General features: G+C 38.1%; 1 protein-coding gene across 1 annotated transcript in view; it reads left to right on the top strand.

Moving 5' to 3' along the window:
• LOC311588810 (vomeronasal type-2 receptor 116-like) overlaps positions 1-19,465 on the top strand; it is a gene marked incomplete at both ends in the record, with an annotated part of 35,847 nt that extends 16,382 nt beyond the window's left edge. The window contains 5 exons of the mRNA XM_084766778.1: positions 4,764-5,055; positions 7,043-7,849; positions 11,649-11,876; positions 12,926-13,049; positions 18,531-19,465. Coding sequence (XP_084622904.1) covers positions 4,764-5,055; positions 7,043-7,849; positions 11,649-11,876; positions 12,926-13,049; positions 18,531-19,465 — 2,386 coding nt within the window. The remainder of the gene's footprint in view (positions 1-4,763; positions 5,056-7,042; positions 7,850-11,648; positions 11,877-12,925; positions 13,050-18,530) is intronic.
• Between the last annotated feature and the right edge of the window lie 314 nt (positions 19,466-19,779).

Raw genomic sequence — 19,779 nt, forward strand, 5'->3', positions numbered from 1 at the left:
TGATCAATTTTAAAGAAGGTTCTATGCGATGCAGAGAAGAAGGTATATTCCTTTTTGTTTGGGTGAAAGGTTCTATAGATATCTCTTAGATTCATTTGATTCATGGCATTTGTTAATGGTATTTCTCAGCTTAGTATCTGTTTCAATGACCTATCCTTCAGTGAGGGTGGGGTGTTGAAGTCTCCCACTAATATTGTGTGGAGATCAATTTGTGTTCAAGCTTCATTAATAGATCCTTTACAAATGTGGGTGCCCTTGTATTGGGAGCATAGATATTCAGAATTGTGATATCATCTTGGTTGATGTTACCTTTGATGAGCATGATGTGTCCTTCTTCATGCCTTCTGATTAATTTTGGTTGAAAGTCTATTTTGTTTGATATTAAAATGGCTACACCAGCTTGCTTCCTGTGACCATTTTCTTGGTATTTTTTCCAGCCTTTTACCCTGAGGTAATGTCTATCTTTATGGGTGAGATGTCTTTCTTGAATGCAGAAGAATGTTGTATCTTGTTTATGCATCCATTCAGTTAGTCTGTGTCGTTTTATTGGAGAACTGAGACCATTGATGTTGAGAGAGATTAATGACCAGTGACTGTTAAGAGTCTTAATTTTTGATGTTGGTTACAGTAGAGTTTGTGTAGTTGTGTTTTAGTGATGGTGTAGATATCTATTTCCTGTACAATTTTGGTTGTGGCATGTCCCTTTGGGGTAGAGTTTTCTGTCTAGTACCTTTTGTAAAGCAGGATTTGTGGATAGGTACTGTTTTAATTTGTTTCTTGTCAACTGGACTCAACACTCAGGATGGGTGCATAGATGCTAACTGGACTCAGTGTGTATGTGGTTTGGGCCCCGTGACACTTACCTGGACTCTGTGAACAGTCTTGGTCCAAAAATGCTACCAGGAACCACAAGCCAGTGGAGCATTAGAGCTCCAGGACTAAGGAAATCTCAGGGAGACAGGGAGTCAAGTGGCTATCAGACCCTGTCCACCCGACCTGTTTCAGTCCCTGCAGAACTCCGGTGCAACAAGGGGACCCAGAAAGTTGTGGACACTTTGGCTTGACCCAGTGCACATTCTGAGATCCAAGATGATTACAAGACCCACAGTACAGGAGAGCTGGGGATCACTAGCTGTGAGAGACCCAAAATACAGGGCTGGCCTCCTGCCATTCAGAACAGAGAAACATCAGAGCTTCTAGCCTAGGGAAATCAAGAGAAAATGGGTGAATTTATCCTCAGACTCCCTCCATCCAACTCTGGAAGCTAACTCCCAAAACCGGAGATGGCAAGATGACTAGAGAACAGTGTAAAATCATACACACACACACACACACACACACACACACACACACACACACACACACAAAACAAAGCAAAACAAAACAATATGGCATCTCCAGATCCTAGCTATCCCAAAGAAAATGACCGAGAGTACTCAAAAATAACAGAAATACAAGAAAATGATCTCAAACCCATAATAATGAGGATGATAATTGAGGAAACAAATAAAATTCATAATCAAATACAGGAAGATGCAGCCGAACAAGTGAAAGACAAAAAAAGAGGCCTATTGAGAAGCAATGGAAAAATTCACGAAAATACAAACAACCAGATGAAGGAAATCAATAAAACTGTTCAAATTCTTAAGGCCTACAAAGAGTCAATGGAAGAAACTCAGGAATATACAAACAATCAGATGAAAGAAATCAATAAAACAGTTGAAGGTCTGAAGATGAAATTGGATTAAATGATAAACACACAGAAGAAAAACAGGAATGTGAGAGCTCAGAGAGGAAGGCGATTAAGCCTGTCTAACAGAATCCACAAGATGGAGGAGTCAATCTCAGGACTAGAAGATATATTCGTAGATCTTGAAGGAATCATTAAAGAAAATGCTAAATCTGGAAAAATTCTGACACAAAACTTTCAAAAAATCAAGGACACCATGAAAAGAAGAAATCTGAGGACAATAGATATCAAAGAAAGAGAAGATGCTAGACTCTAAAGTCCAGAAAATAGTCTCAACAAAATCATAGAAGACACCATCCCCAATCTAAAGAAAGAGATGCCTATAAACATACAGGAGGCCTACAGAACACCAAACAGAATAGACCAGAAAATAACTTCTCATCACATAATAATCAAAACACAAAATATATAAAAGAAAGAAAAATATTAAAAGCTGCAAGGGAAAAGGGCCAAATAACATTCAATTGTTAATCTATCAGAATTACACATGACTTCTCAGCAGAGACCATAAAAGCTAGAAGGGCCTGGACAGAGATCCTGCAAATGCTAAGAGACCACAGATGCCAGGCCAGACTAATTAAAATATTTTATTGCTAGTCTCTGCATTGTTTCTTTACTCTTTTTATTCTCTCACACTGGTCCTAAATGTTGTGGTTTTCATTTCATCCTGGTAAATACAAGTGAATCTGTTTGCTTGTTTGTTTGTGTTTTGTTTGAGACAAGGTTTCTCTGTGTAGTCTTGGTTGCCCTAGATACACTTTGTAGACCAGGGTGGCCTTGAACCCACAGTGATCCACCTGCCTCTACATCACAAGTGCTGGGATTGAAGGCATGGGATACCATGCCTGGCTACAATTGAATCCTTAGTTATTCATTTTTAATTATGATATATTCTATGTGTTTTGTTGCATTTCTTTTTGTGTGAAATTTCTAGAGAAATCCATTAATTTCAAAAGAAGCATACCTCATTGCATTCAATCTGTAAATATCAGCATCATCCTTGAAAAGGAATATAGAGAAAGGAATAAAACATAGAATTTTCTTTGAGCCAGCATGTGTGTCAGATATGTAGCAGACCTGTAACTATCAAAAGGGAAAAATGCTTGAAAAACAAGGAAAGAAATACAACAAATCAGAGATGCAAATATTTGTTGAAGCAAGAAAGCAAACCAACAAAGGAAAACACACTCTAAACATGAACAAAGCAAAAATAAAACATAAAAAATAAAAATATATATATGTGACTCAAAGGACAGAATTCTGAAGAAAAAATTATATCTAGAGATGCTCTGCCTCTTTTCTTTTCAAGTATGTTTAAGGTTGATTAGATATAGATAGATATAGATATATCCACCGATGTTGCTTTTCTATGAAACCCTGCAATATTTTAATATTGAATATTTTTATGCCCAACTGAAGGACATTTTACCAAATATAACCTTAAAGAGATTGTTTTCTGAACAGCACATTTTTATGGTAAAATGAAATTCCATTCCTTTGGGTGGGGGAGTTTTGACATCATAAAAAGTGTAAGTTTTTTTCCTCACCATGTTATTGTTAAACAGATCAAAAATTGAGTAATAACATAAAGTGCTGTAGGTACATGTGTGAGGACCTGGATTCATATCTCGCAGAGAGCATGCATATCCTCTTGTAATCTAATTGTTACAGAGAATAGAGAGAAAGGGAGAGATGACTCCCTACAAGGTTCTGGCTAGAGTGCCAGGCTTATGCACTGAGAACAATAAAGCAAATGTGGTGTCAGTTGATGTGCTATTCTCTCTTTTTCACAGCACTGAAGAAGGGAAGGCAGAAATAATCTTAGTAATTTCAAGTCCAGAGTATTGACTACATGGTCAAACTCTGTCTAAATCAATCAAATGAGTCAGTCAATCAGGCAGTTGATATTTAATTCAACTGGTCAAGAGACACTTTGTGAAATTATGTGGACAGCTTGGACTAACACTAAATGTCCTTCTCTCTTAGTTATTGACCTTTCATGTACTTATCTATGGACAGACTAAAATACACAGAATCAATTCACACATCTCACAAATATACGCAAAGGAAAATAAATTTGGATGGGGGTTCACATGAATTAATTCCACCAATGAAGAATCAGAGGCAGGAATATCTCCATGAATTTGAGACCAGAACACTCTACATATTATATTCTAGGACACTATTCAAAGATAAATCATAGAGATGACAACTGTGGATATATATCATTTGAATTAAGTTTGTGCTTTTTTAAAAATAGGAGATTGTCACAGAAAACAAGGTGATTGGAGAAAGATAAACTGATTTTTAAAAATAATTGTAGAGGCTGAAGATCCAAGATGCAGACATCAAAGTTCTGATGTTTTGTCAGACTCTAATTTTTTTTCAAGACAGGGTTTCTCTGTGTAGCCTTGGCTATCCTGGACTCACTTTGTAGACCAGGATGGCCTTGAACTCACAGCAATCCACCTGTCTCAGCCTCTGAGTGCTGGGATTAAAGGTGTGCACCACTACAACCAGCTCCAGACTCTAATTTTTGATTCATGGATAGGTTTTTGCACATAAAAGATAAATAAAGCAATTTAAAAATAAATTAAAGTCACAGAGCTCATAATTAATGAGTGCTACTACTGTGGAATTTTTTAAAAGATGTATTTACTTATTGTGTATACAGTGCTCTGCATACATGTACACCTACAGGACAGAAGAGGGCATCAGACATGATTGTAGATGGTTGTGAGCCACCTTGTGGTTGCTGGGAATTGAACTCAGGACCTCTGGAAGAACAGTCAGTCCTGTCAACCTCTGAGACATCTCTCCAGCCTAATACTGTAGAATTTTGCTTAATCCTACTTAATTATGCATTCTTCTAATTCTAGCCATTTATGAAAAGCTATTAAAAACTGGATTTTATAAAAAATATTGGGATTTGAATTAGAAAAGATATTGCACTAAATAGGAAGTTTCAATGGTCTATGTCTTTATACTGTGTAATTTTATGGAATTTGTGCAGGTATAATTTTAAGAACTACCAGGTGTTTCTGGCCCTGATATTTGCCATTGAGGAGGTCAACAAGAATCCATATCTTCTACCCAACACAACTCTGGGCTTTGATTTTTATACTGTTTTATACTATGAAGTAATTAGTTTTTATAGTCTCATGTTCTGGTTAACACGGGACATCAATCTCATGGTTAATTACCACTGTGGAGAGAAGAAAACATCACTTGCTGCATTCACAGGAACAGCAATGGCAACATCTTCCTATATTGTTTCACTGCTACAACTCTACAACATACCTCAGGTGGGTGAGGTGTCAAAGTCTGTCTTTGCTCTGGCAAGTCCAGGGTTGGATTTCTGGTACTGGATGCAGAATCTCCATTCACTTCATCGCAGGCAACTAATCAGGATTTAAGGAGGCATGACAGGAGGGAGTCCAGAGTGCCTTCTCTAGAGACTGGCTTTACCACAGCTAAAGAGAACTCAGACTCACCAAAAGTTTCCTTCATCCAGGGCTGTAAATGCAGATTCTAGCAAAAAAAACTGAGAGGGTCATGAAAAGAGGCACTTTGCTCTGTAGATAAGCTCTTTTGTGGAGATCCCTGGTAAGCTAAAATTTGCCTGTTTGTATGAGAGGGCTGTTGAGGAGCCCTGAGTCTATTCAATTATTTCTGAATTCACAGGTAAATAATCAATAAGAGCACTAGCCAAGAACAATACATGCAGTAAAATTCAAACCCCTACCCAGATCTAGCCAATGGACAGGACCTTCTCCACAGTTGAGTGGAGAGTGGGTTCTGACTTTCACAAAACTCTGGTGCCCCATATTTGACCATGTCCTCTGGATGGGGAGACCTGATGGCACTCAGAGGAAAGATAGCAGGCTACCAAGAAGAGACATGATACCCTATGAGTATATACTGGGGGAGGAAGTCCCCCTCAGTCACAGTCATGAGGGGGGAGAGTAAGGGGAAAATGGGAGAGAGGAATGGGAGGATACAAGGAATGGGATAACCATTGAGATGTACTATGAATAAATTAATAAAATATTTAAAAATGAAAAAATAGAAATAGAAAATAGACACACACACGCACATGCATGCACACATACATTTATAGTGAATTCGGGACAATTATTTGATCTTTCTTTCTAAGAAACAAAGTAAATTTAAAATGTTAGCATATAACACCATAAAGTGACAGGGCATAAAGAATTATAACAGAACAATTTGTACATTTAGACATTAGATTTTATACTTTAGATATCTTCCAGGTAGCTCCATAATATTTTGGCTTCATGGGAAGTTTAAACCAACTTTCCCATATTTATTGTGGGCACCAACATACATGGTGCCAACTGCAGTGAAAGCTTATCTGAGGCCACAATTCTGCTCAAGACTGTTCCCTAATGAGGCATCTGTAGGTTCTCAAAGGTATTTATTGATGCTATTGTTTTAGAAGATCTAAAACAATTTCAAACTTCAAATTGTATGAATCAAATCAGGAATTCAATAAAGAGAAAATAGTTCATCTGAACAGCAGTTCATCTTTCAGTAAGATAGTGTACTCAGTTTGGTCAATCAGATCTTGTCAATACCGAGAATGCGAAGATGCAGCAGTGCACACTGATGGAGTTGTCAGACATCAGAAGCAATTCTGGGGTGCATCAAGGTACAGATTTGCAGAATACCAGATCCCTTCCAGAAAGTTCTCATACCTACAGAACAAGGACAAGAGAGATAAAGGTGAAGATAGAAGGAGCCAGAGAATAAGGAGCATGAAGATTATTACAGACTGCTGGAGTCAGTTTGAGGCCAAGCAGAGCAATTCAGTTAGAGTCAGAGACAGTACCCAGATTGAATCAGTCATCCTAGAAAGGAGTTTGATGCAGAACACCTGAGTAGAATCAGTCAGAAAGAACTCAGAATGAACGAGAAAGGGTGAGCTTATTCAGCAGTAAGTCTCAGGTTGAACTCATTCTATGCCTAATTAAGATTGTGTGAAGTCAAAAGGCTTTAAGAATGACGCCTAGGTTCCTAGGCCTACAATTACTTCAGGTGAAAAAAAATACTTTGATGTCAGGTACCAAAGAAAGTGTAAGGGTACTTGATATATCCACACTTCCAGGAAGGAGAGGTAGATGAGACCTGCAATTTTTGTGGAAAACATTGTAATGGGTTTGTATTAAAAATTACAATTCCATTCTCATTACGACTGTATCCACCTGTTAATTCAAGACCGAGCTTGTGTTTGATGTCTTTCTCTGGTTTCCCATTGTGTTTTCTCTTCAGCTCACTTTTGGGCCTTTCGATTCTACCTTGAGTGACCAAGGTCAGTTTCCTTCTCTCTATCAGATGGCTCCCAAGGACACACATCTCTCACTTGCCATAGTTTCTTTGCTGCTTCATTTCAGCTGGTCCTGGGTTGGTCTGATCCTCCAAGATGACCACAAAGGGATTCAGTTTCTGTCAGAATTGAGAGAAAATATGGACAATGGTAACATCTGTATTGAGTTTGTGAATATTTTCCCTGCCACTTCATATATAGACTCCAAAAACTTGGGGGAAAATCTGGAGATCATTCTGAAATCATCAGCAAATGTCATAGTTATTTATGGGAACATTGTTTCTTCACAAGGCTTAATGTTTCACATTGCAAAACTCTTAGTGACATGGAAAGTCTGGGTCTTGAACTTTCCATGGGATGTTGACAACCATTATGATTATTTCATGGTAGGCTCACTTCATGGGAGTCTCATATTTTCACACCACCATGAAGAGATGGTTGGATTTACCAATTTTCTTCACACACTTACTCCCTACAAATATCCAGAAGACACTTTTCTTCCTAAGTTTTGGGCTTTATTCTTCAACTGCTCATTTCATGGGTTTCATTGTCAAATTTTGGAGAACTGTCAACCAAATGCTTCTTTGGAGTTACTGCCCAGACATATTTTTGACACAGCCATGAGTGAGGAGAGTTATAATATATACAATGCAGTGTATGCTGTGGCCTACAGTCTTCATGAGATGATTCTTCAACAAATACAGACACAGCAATATGCTGATGGAGAAGAAATGGTATTCTTCCACTGGCAGGTAATATCCCTTCCTGTGTGTTGTAATATCAGCACTGTGACTTTCATTCTTTTCAATGGCACTCCAATAGGGCAGCATAAGTTTTAGATCATAAGCATACTGGATTCCCTCTCTGGAGGTAAATGCAAAACCATGTGTAAGTGTCTTTTATAAAAGGCATGGCAAGAATAGAGAAAAATTCAACATTAAATTCACATAACAAGTTGCCTCATAGTTCTCTTCATAATCTCTTTAGTGTGAACAGTTGAGATTTTTCATATATGCTTACAAATACCATGGCCATACAGTTAGGCTCTTCTCTTACTAGCTCATAACTTAAAATAATCGATTCATAGTGATCTACATTGTGTCCCATGGGTGGTTACCTCTGCTCAGGTTCCATACATCTCTCCTCCACACATCTTCAACAAAAATTATTTCACACCAGGATATCTCAGAACACTTTCTGTCTGGCGATGTCCCACCTTCTATCTATTCTTTCCTATAGTCCATAGATTTTTATCTACAGGTGTTGTATCCACACAACACACAAGATCTTCTCTCTACAGTACCCTTTTTATGTGCAATAAAAGGCTTTTTCTTCTAATAATCAACTATATACAATAAGAACAACTATGAGAAAATCAGGTAAGATCACAGTGTCAACTCCATATGTACATGGAGAAAGTGCTCTACTGTCTATTTATATTACATCTCAATTGTATCCTCCCATTGCTCCCTCCCTTGCGCTTTCACCCTATTCCCCTCCCCTATGTCTGTGACTGAGGTGGACCTCCTTCCCCTCTATTGGATCATAGTTTATCAAGTCTCTTCTTGGTAGTCTGCTATCCTTCCTCTGAGTGTGACCAGGCCTCCTCATCAAGGGAACGTGGTCAAATATGGGGCACCAGAGTACGTGTGAAAGTCAGACCTCACTCCCCACTCAACTGTGGAGAATGTCCTGTCCATTGGCTAGATCTGGTTAGGGCTTTGATGTTTACTGCACAGATTGTCCTTGGTTGGTGCCTTAGTTTTTATTATAGCTTTTATTTAACAACCTAAAATTTTTGGCCTAAAAATTTCTTCCTAAATTCTAAATAATTTAAGCTTAATTTTAAGTCTGTAACTGTCAAGTCTTCAAGCTCATCAAGGCCTGAGAACAAAATACTATCTTAGTATGTCAGAAATATAAGCAAGCATTTTACATAATAGAGAATTGACAGACAACTGGCTGCCATTATAGTCATCCAGAACTTATGTATAATGTTGAAACACCATCTTCAGCCTTCTTTCCCAGAATATCTGACACATATTTGTGAAGCAAGAATTAGGAAGGACTTGCTTACTCTGTCTTCACAGAGCTTAGCAGTTGACTTTGCCTGTGTCCAAGTTCTGCCCATTGTCTGCCGATGGAGTAAGGACATTTCTTTGCTCAGTTGCAGCTTGCCATTTTTTAAGCAAACTCCTGAAAATAATTAAACATTTTTAAATGCAATTAAGGCTGGTCTCTGAGGCCTTTGAAGACCATCTGTATATATGCACATATTTATATAGTGCTTAATAATTATCTACCTTTCTCTAGTATATCTCAATAGGCAAATGTTTTTTCCTAGCTACTTACTATGTGTTTAACCTAGGATGTATATTTATGTGATAAGCTAGACTAATATCTGACCTAGCCATGATTTTGATTGACTATTAACTTGCATTACCTAATTATCCTAAAGAGTTTCTAATAGCAGCTTTTAAAAGGACTGGAAGTAAGCCTTCTCTTTATGAATGAATTGTATAGATCCAATACATTATACAAAAGTTGAATCATATGCACCTATGTGTATCAAAATAACTTTAAATTTTTATCAATATACAATAATCAATACCAAGGTATAGGTATCAAAAGCAACCATAATTCAGTATCAAGGTTCAAAATTCCAAACGATTATAAGTAATAATAACCTTATATTTATATCAACATAGAAAATATTAGAGCAGTGTTAGATTATCAGTTCATAACATGATTTTTGGTTTAAGAGGAGATTCAATAATATACCTCCTTTTCCTATTAATCCTATATTATTCCTAAATCCTGCTCCCATTGCTTCTGAACACCTTTCCCAATACCTAATGAAAGAAAGGATAGAGAAAAGGAAAGATAAATCCCTGAGTCTGTTTCTATACCTTGTCTTTTCCCTAATCAAAATCATTAACAACTTGTAACTAAGCCCTTTTAATGATAAGCATCCATCAGCACTAAAACATGAGTTTAAATGTTTAGTTTAGTTTTGGGTCTTTTTGAGCTGTTTGACTGAGTCAGGATTTTTTTGGTGTCTTCCTGTGTTTGAACTTGGACCCAGCTTCCTGTGCTGTGCTGTGCTTGCTCATGCAAGGCTGTCCTCTCACACAGAGTTCAAGCCTTAAAGGGCTAAACCTTCTGCCATGACCTACCAGATAGGAAGGGGTGGTCCTGCAATGTTGTCAGCTGTTTGTGGGCTTCTCAGTGGGATCCCTGCTGCTCTGCTGGCTGCTCCAGATAATGTGGACTCTGCTGGCTGTGACTGAACTTCCTGGAGAGATGGCTGCACGCTCTGACCACTACCCACTGAGCTATGTGTTCACAGACCACTTTCAATCATTGGCAGCTTTTTAAAAATTGATATCCAGGAGCTCTGTTTAAAGAGGATGAGTTCTGCTTAACCTCAGCAATTTGCTGATCCTTTCCAGCTTTTTAGTTAGAAAAATCTTGTTTCCAGCTGCTTTTTTCTGGACCCATTTGTGTCCCTATTTTCAGAATTGTTTTCTCTTCAGGCCTCTTTTAAAAAAAATAGCTTTGAAGCTTTTTTTCAGGGGATGGGGACGCTAAGATTTCTCTCTCTGTACCGGACTTTTAGCATGTTAGTTTGGATTTTATGTCCCATGAATGGTATGTCATTATGTTGTGGGGTGTTTTCCTCCAAGGCCAATGCTGTGGGAATAAACAGACTTAAAATGTGTTTACAAAGTTCTAAACCATATAGCCAGTCTCTTCACTGACTAGCTCACAGCTTAAAATAATCTATTTATACCAATCTACATTCTGCCACATGTCTCCTTACCTCTGCTCAGGTATCTTGCATCTGTCCTCACATCTTCACCAACGAATCTCTCACACCTGCATATCCCAGAATCCTTCCTGGCTAACAGATGTCCACCTTCAATTCTATCTTTTTCTATATGCCATATATGTTCTTAGTGACAGGTGTTGAATTGTACAATACACAAGATACTCTTTCTACATCTAGGATTTTTCTAAAAAAAAAAAAACCCAGTAATAATTTTCTCAGGAAAAGACATAAAATGTGTCATATTGCATAATGTCCACAAAATGCAACATGCAGAGGATAAAACTTGAAAAACACAGAACAACAGTGATCACAGCATTGGGCTCTGCTTTGTGAAAATGGTGTCAGATTGATTAAATAAACAGAATGAGCTAATTGGCTAGGAAACTATAATATAAATATAGGTATTTTGGAAGTGGTATTGGAGATGGAAGAGAAGGCAAGAGGGTAGAGAGGTAGGGAAGAGGGTGACCTGGAACCAAACTGTCCGGTTGATATAGTGAATCTCAGAGAGAGGGGAAGCCCCGCCCCTATGTAGAGAGATGGCCCTGCCAGCCACACCCTGCAGCAGGATCTAACAATGACAAACAGCTGTGCTGGCTTCATGACTTTCACCATTTCCAGTGGATATAGTTGTGCCAACTGAGATTATTTTTACAACATCAGAAAATGACTATAGTCCCTCAGATGTACTTCAACATATGTTCCTGCATCTCTTCTAGCTCCTCCATTTCCTAAAGAAGACCCTACAGAAAGATCGTGTGAGAGGTCACATCGTAATGGATGGGAAAAGAGACTTAGATTCAGAGTATGACATTTTCAATATTTGGAATTTTCCAAAGGGCATGAGATTAAAGGTCAAAGTAGGAACCTTCTCTCCAAAGACTCCTCAGGGTCAGCAGTTCTCTTTAACTGAGCAGATGATTCAATGGCCAATACAGTTTACAAAAGTGAGTTATGACATATATCACCGCTTTGACCTTTCAGAAAAGTAAAAATAATTCTCAGGAAAATGATACTTGGACATTTATTTCATACCAACCCATATACAATTAACAATAAGAATCTACTCATATCCAACATAGACTAATTTCTCATTCCCTGACTCTGATCAATGGAAAAGTTTTTCCTAAATTTTATTCATGCTTATACAGTTCTTATGAATAGAGTGTCTGTTAGATTTCTGTTACTGTTTCAAACAATAAGAGCTTTATGTTTGTCAGCAGATGAGTATATTTCAGTGAAGGGTAAAATGGCATTTTTATTTTGTAAGCTTTTAAAAGGTAGGATAGCATGACATGTGTGTATGTGTGTGTGTGTATGTGTGTGTGTGTGTTATACTTGCTTTGCTACATCAGATAAATAGTAACAAAAGCAAGTAAAGGAATACAGGCTTGAAATAGATGACACTGTGAGCGTGTATTTATATGTTAGTGCAGAGAGAATATTTTAGTAGTCAGAGGAGGTGATTACATCACAGTCAGAGACCAAAGAATATGGCTGCTCCCCTTCTATCTCCTTTTCATTTTCTATGTCACAGTAGACAGTGAAATGATTATGCCCATTTTGTGGTGGCTCTTTCCACCTCAAGTAAATATCTCATAAAACTCCTCACAGATGCCTAAGATATGTTCCCATGATGAACCCAAACAATGCAAAGATGTCAATCAACATTGCCAACCATATAGAATATAAAAGTCCCCACTAGGAGCCAGTAAGTACAGAGACCAGTTCACCAAAAATCATACTATGACCTTCTAGAACACTACTTTAATGACCTACTCTTAACAACAGCTTTGTGGTATTGTACCAAGATTTAAGCATGTGGACTCATCAGAATCAAACCCACAGCCGAAATTAATAATACAAAAACACATTACCTTCATTTGTCAGTATAAGTATTTGCAAATTTACTGTTGATGATACTCATAAATTCTCTATTTACTCTAAATGTTCTAAAAAGTCCAGAGCATTTTCTAATAGCTGTTATTTCTCTCAGATCCCTCAGTCTGTGTGCAGTGATAGCTGTAGGCCTGGATTCAGGAAAGCTGCCCAGGAAGGCAAGGCTGCCTGCTGCTTTGATTGCATTCCTTGTGCAGACAATGAGATTTCCAATGAGACAGGTAAAATCTTGTTTACAGAGAACTCTCAGACTTGATCACAGGAGTCTGCAATACTTAGGCAGATTTGGGCACAGGGGTCCCGCTCAAACTAAGGCACCAGCCAAGGACAAAACAGGCGGTAAACCTTAAGCCCCTACCCAGATCTAGCCAATGGACAGAACACTCTCCACAGGAGAGTGGGGAGTGGGATACTACTTTCTCACATACTCTGGTGCCTCACCTTTGACCATGTCCCCTGGACGGGGAGTCCTGGTGGCAATCAGAGGAAGGACAGCAGGTTACCAAGAAGAGACTTGATACCCTATGATCATATAGAGGGGGAGGTAATCCCTCTCAGGAACAGTCATAGAGGAGGGGAATAAGGGGAAATTGGGAGGGAGGGAAGAATGGGAGGATACAAGGGATGGGATAACCATTGAGATGTAACTAGAATAAATTAATAAAAAAGGAAAAAAAAGAAGAGGGGTGGGAGAGAAGTAAGAGATAAACTTTTTTTCCTTGACTATAAAATTTGAGCATTGCTGTTACTTTTCCTTCCTTTGAAGAGACACAGCTTAGACACTGAAATCATCTTGACTTACATTGTTGCTACATTGCAGACACTGTTCCCTCAGGTGACTATTTTGCACTAAAATTATCAGTCTGCTTTATTTCACCAAGAACACAGTGTTTATCACAACATTTCTCTATGTTTTCACACCATGCTCAATTACATGTAGTATTCTTTTAAGGTTTGGATTTCTCACATTCTCTTTCTGATTATTCCCTGTATAGGTTTGTATTTTTTACACAGTAGGTGACTGAAGAGTTGTATTTATTTCCCTATTACATATAATTTATTTCATCATGACTAAGTTTCATTTGTTTAACTGAAGATAGATTTCCTGTAGTATGTTCTTTTTAAATCTGTCTTCCTTTTATTAACCATAGACTTTTCTCTCATACAACATAATCTGCATATATTTTCCTCTCCTTACTCTTCTCCCAGTTCCTTTCCATCTCCTTTTTATCAGACAGGCACACCTTATCTGTCTCTCAGGACAGAATTGGCTTATAAAAATTTTGTCATAGTTTATTCAGATTACATCCTTATTGTTATCCTCTCTCTTGCATCTTCCCATTCCCACTCTCCCTCCCCCTTCTCTCCTATTCCCCTCCCATAGACTTCTGACAGCAGATAGGATATAGGGAAAACTAGAGAGTGGAAGATTTGCAGACAATCTACCTGGTTTTCTGGCAAGAATGGCATACATTTGGTTTATTTTTGTCAAGCTCTCTATTTTATATTTTTCCATATGTATTCAATGTAACCAATGTACGATTCTCCCTATTAACACTTGTCAACTCATCTCATCCATAATTGTTCCTTTCCTCATTTCATGATTTTCTTCGTTTTTGTGTGTGATTTATTTTATTTATTTATCATCATCTTCATGGCCCTTGGATTCTGAGTGTACCTCAGGGCCTGATTTGGTCATCAGTTGTTACACAAGTGTAATAACTAACTTCTCCTTTTTTTGAATATCTTTGCAGGAGATAGTTTAGTAGGTAAGGTTAGTAAGATAGTTTACTCTTTCTTATTCATGAACCAGGGAACTTGTGTGTAATTGTACAGAGTTCCTTAGTGCAATGCATATGTTGCCTAGAAGAAGACAATTTGTAGTTCTCATCTCTTAATTGTTTACACCTTCATTTCCATTATATTTCTTGAACATTACAATGGGTGATATACAAATACTTGTTTATGAATGGGCATTAAATCATTAGTTATTCTCAGGATCTTCCAATCATATTTCTTGACTTTTGTCACAGATCATTGTAAGGAGAGGCTTCTTTGTGTAAGAATGAGAGTGTTGCTTGTCACTGTGCATAAACACAAAGATTTAAAAAGGTGTTTCACAATAATATCATTAAGCTAAATGGCATCATCAAGTTCTTCCTTGTGTGATATGCTCTCTCTCCCCTTCATATTGAACGTGGGTTCATAATGCCAGGTACAAAATACTGTTTTGATAAATATTTATCATTTGCACATTAGCTATAATGTGTGTCCATCAATATTGTCAATATGCACAGATAGTAGCAGTTTAGCTATGGATACAAAATCCTATAGGGTTTTGTGTTATTGACTATATTACTTATACGTGTAAGACAAGGTAGGGTGAAAACATACATGATAAAAGTTTGAAATTTAAAATATACTGATGCAATATTGTAGAATAAGGAAATATTTTTAAAGAGTAGTGTTATCCTTATATAAATTAGTTAATGAGACATATAGCATGTACCTTAATTAAGTCAAAATTCATACTTGAAGCATACATTCTCCTATAGAAAAGAAAACAAAACATTCATAATAAAAGAATAAGTTGTGAAAGTGCGATAAGCTTGAGAAAATATCTGAAGAAAACTTCATTAGAGTTCCATGATTAATAAACAAAAATCACCCAAGTTATTAAAGGAGAATATGATTCTCATAAAAAACAAACTTACTAAATGTTTTGCTCAAACAAGAAAATAGACAGATGTATTGATATGGTGATAAGATTTAGAAACACACAAAGATTTAATTGAAATGTGGCATTAAAATCCAAGGTGTATAAGTTTTTGGTTTGGGTTTTTTTTTATTTACATCTCTCCTCTGCTCCAGTCACACATTCCTCCTTCCTCTCCTATCCTGCCTCCCCTACAACTCAGAAAAGGGAGCAAGCCACCAAAATGAGCACTGGGCTGCGTACCAAGTCATATCAGGACTGAACGCATCCTCTTCTGCTGAGGCTGGGCAAGGCAGCCACACCAGAGGGACGTTATCAGAAAGAAGGGGAGATAGTACGTCAGAGAAAGCTCCTGCTTGCCTTCCTAGGGAGCCCATATGAATACTAAGCTGCCAATTGGTTACATGTGTGTAGGTGGCCTAGGTCCATTGCAGACATGGCCCTTGGTTGGGGCTTTAGTCTCCATATGCCCCCTGGACATATGTTAGTTGTCACTTTGCATTCTTGGGGAGTTCTTATCCCCCAGGTCCTTCTGTCCTAACCCCACCTGTTCCATAAAACTGGCCATGCTCTGCTAGATGTTTGGTGGTGAGTCTCAGCATCCATTTAGAGCTGCTGTTGTGTGGGGCTTCTCCAAGACCAGTTATACTAGGCTCCCTTCTACAAACATAGCAGAGTCTCATTTACAGTTTAGGGGTAGGTTTCCTCTCATCAGGTGTGCCTCAGGTTGTGCCAGGCATTGGTTAGACATTCCTTCAATCTCTGCTCCAACTTTGTCTCTGACTATCTTATAGGCAGGGAAATTTTTTGGTAAAGTTTTGGTGGTGAGTTGGTGCTCCTCTCCCTCCATCAGAAGTCCTGTCTGGATAGAAGGTGGCCTTTTCAGACTCCATGACTCGTGATACTAGGAGTCTTAGCTACAGTCACTCCCCTCCCCTCTCAGGAGCCTACGCTATCACAGGGCTCTAGGTTGTTTCAGTGATGCCCACCGCAGGTTCTCCTCCCTGTAAGACTTGTGGCCTCCCACCCTCACCTCCCCACATCTAATCCCCACCCTCAGTTTCCACCAAACTCACCCTTCTACCCTGTTTGCCTTTTTCAACCAGTTTTGTGTTATATTCTGTTTCTCCTTCTGAATGAGGTTCAAGCACCCTGCCTTGGAGGCTCCTTCTTTCTTAGCTTCTTATGGTCTGTGAATTGTAGTGTGTCTGTCCTGTTCTCTATGGCTAGAATCTGTTTATAAGTGAGGACATGCCATGTGAATCTCTGGGTCTAGGTTACCTCACTAAGGATGATCTTTTCTAGTTTCACCCATTTGCCTGCAAATTCTATTATTTCCTTGCTTTAAATAGCTGAGTAATAATCCATTGTGTAAATGTACCACATTTTCTTTCATCATTCTTCAGTAGAGGGCTATAGGGATTATTTCCAGTTTCTTGCTATTAGGAATAAAATTGCTATAAACATAGCTGATCAAATGTCCTTGTTGTGTGATGGGGCATCTTTTGGGTATATGCACAATTGTGGTATAGCTGTGTCTTGAGGTAGGGATATTCCTACGTTTTTGATAAAGCACAAGATTGATTTCAAAAGTAGCTGGACATGTTGAACCTCCACCATCAATGGATGAGTGTTCTCTTTGTTCAATATTATGGTCACCATGCAGTGTCTCTTGAGTTTTATATTTTAGCATTCTGACAGGTGTAAGATGAAACTTAGAGTAGTTTTGATTTGCATTTCTATACTGACTAACTATGCTGAGCATTCCTTTAATCTTTTCAGGGATTCAAGATTCCTCTGTTGAGAATTCTGTCTAATTCTGTGTCCCATTTTTAATTGGGTTATTTCATTTGTTCCTTTTTTGTTTTTAGAGTTCTTTGTATATTTTGGATATTAGGCCATTGTCAGGGGCAGGATTGGTGAATATCCTTTCTAATCTGCACCCTACCATTTTGTTCAAGATAAAAGTGGTTGCAGTCAACATACAAGTCAAAATATTAGGAACAGAGTATACAAAATTTGATTTGAATAACTAGAAATATTTCAAAAGTTCTCTCCCTATATATTGAAAATTATAATGCTATAGTTAAATGTAACAACATATTATTAGTGAAGGATTTAAGGTTCAAAAATATAAGGGTATTTCTTATTTCAAAATCATTCAGAGTATAACCTAAATTAGAGAAACAAGGTATTTTATGAAAAAAGTAAATATGGGTCCCAAATCTGCACCTAATGAGAAAGGAATCTCAAAAAAATTATAGCCATAATGTACAAAATACATATCCAGTGTTGTCATCATTTCATAATATTATATCATAATAAAATGATAATTATACAATGTACTTTTAAATTATATTTATGAACTATAAAATATATGCAAAAAAGTCACAAATTCATTCCACGCACAAAGCATCCATCAGTTGTACTGAGATGTCATCTCTCCTCTCCTTTGAAAGTTCTGACAACTATTTATAACCGACCTTCTTCTTAAGAACTGTACTTGAGAGTGTCAGATCAAGCTTGTAATTTAAAATCTACAACAAGAAAAAAAAGTCACAAATTCAGGGAAAGTACACACAAAAAAAGGAAAAGCAGTGAGCGTCTTTGATTTTATCACCATAGGCAAATAGGGCTGTATTAATTTGAAATGATTCACAGAATACTTAAAATTTGATACTAAAAAAAATAAAGCAAGCCATTCAAGAAGTATTTCAGGGCTGGAGAGATGGCTAAGAGGTTAAGAGCCTCATCTGCTCTTCCAGAGGTCCTGAGTTCAATTCCCAGCAACTACATGGTGGCTGACAGCCATCTATTATGTGATCTGATGCCTGCTTCTGCAGACAAAGCACTCATATGCAAAAAATAAATAAATAAATCTTTTTTTTTTAAAAAGAAGCATCTCAATGACCTGAAGCTGAATAACAGCTTAAGCAGAAAAACAACACCTGAGGATTAATTCAAAATAACTCTCCTTTCTGAACAGATATGGATCAATGTGTGAAGTGTCCAGAAAGTCATTATGCTAACTCAGAAAAGAACTATTGCCTCCAGAAATCTGTGAGCTTTTTGGCCTATGAACACCCCATAGGGATGGCTCTCACCACCACAGCACTGTTCTTCACTGTACTCACAGCTGTGGTAATTTTCATCTTTGTGAAGCACAGAGGCACACCCATTGTCAAGGCCAACAATCGGGGTCTCAGCTACACTCTGTTATTGACACTCATCGCCTGTTTCCTCAGTTCCCTGCTCTTCATTGGACAGCCCAACACAGCCACCTGCATCATGCAGCAGACAGCATTTGGAATTTTGTTCACTGTGGCTCTCTCCACAGTCTTAGCCAAAGCTATCACAGTGGTTCTTGCATTCAAGGTCACTGTTCCAGCTAGAATGGTGAGGTGGTTAATGGTATCAAGGGCCCCTAACTTCATCATCCCCATCTGCACACTGATCCAAACTGTTCTCTGTGCAGCTTGGCTGTTTACCTCTCCACCCTTCGTTGATCAAGATGCTCATGCTGAACATGGTCACATCATCCTTGTGTGCAACAAGGGTTCAGAGGTTGCCTTCCACTGTGCCCTGGGATACCTCTGCTCCTTGGCACTTGGGACCTACACCATGGCCTTCTTGTCCAGGAATCTTCCTGACACTTTCAACGAAGCCAAGTTCCTGTCATTCAGCATGCAGGTATTCTTCTGTGTCTGGGTCACCTTCCTCCCTGTCTACCACAGCACAAAGGGGAAGGTCATGGTGGCTATGGAAGCCTTCTCTATCTTGGCTTCCAGTACAGCTCTCCTTGGCTTGATCTTTGCCCCAAAATGTTACATCATTTTGTTAAGGCCACATAAGAACTCTTGTGACATTAGACACAAAACACACTCAGGAAGGAATAGACATATAAAATTCATTTTACAATGAACTTAATCTATGTTAGTAAATGCAACATAATGATTTGAACTAGTGCCATACTGTGACACTTTTAATGTTCAGGTATAATATGATTTGATTATGTGGGTCCATAAGTCTTCATCCATTGTACTGAAGTATCTTTGTACTGGAACCATTAACTTTATCTTATGCTTGAGATTCATGTTATACTTTCTTAATGCAATAAGAATTCACTTTGTATCCTTCCTTGTCTTGAAGGCCCATTAGCAGACCAGTGTGGCATAAACTCATGGAAATCTGCCTTCCTCTGTCTACCAAGTGCTTATGGTGAAGATGTGTCACTG

This window comes from Acomys minous, assembly GCF_964271855.1.
Source record: "Acomys minous genome assembly, chromosome: 17".
In the NCBI taxonomy this organism is placed as follows: domain Eukaryota; kingdom Metazoa; phylum Chordata; class Mammalia; order Rodentia; family Muridae; genus Acomys; species Acomys minous.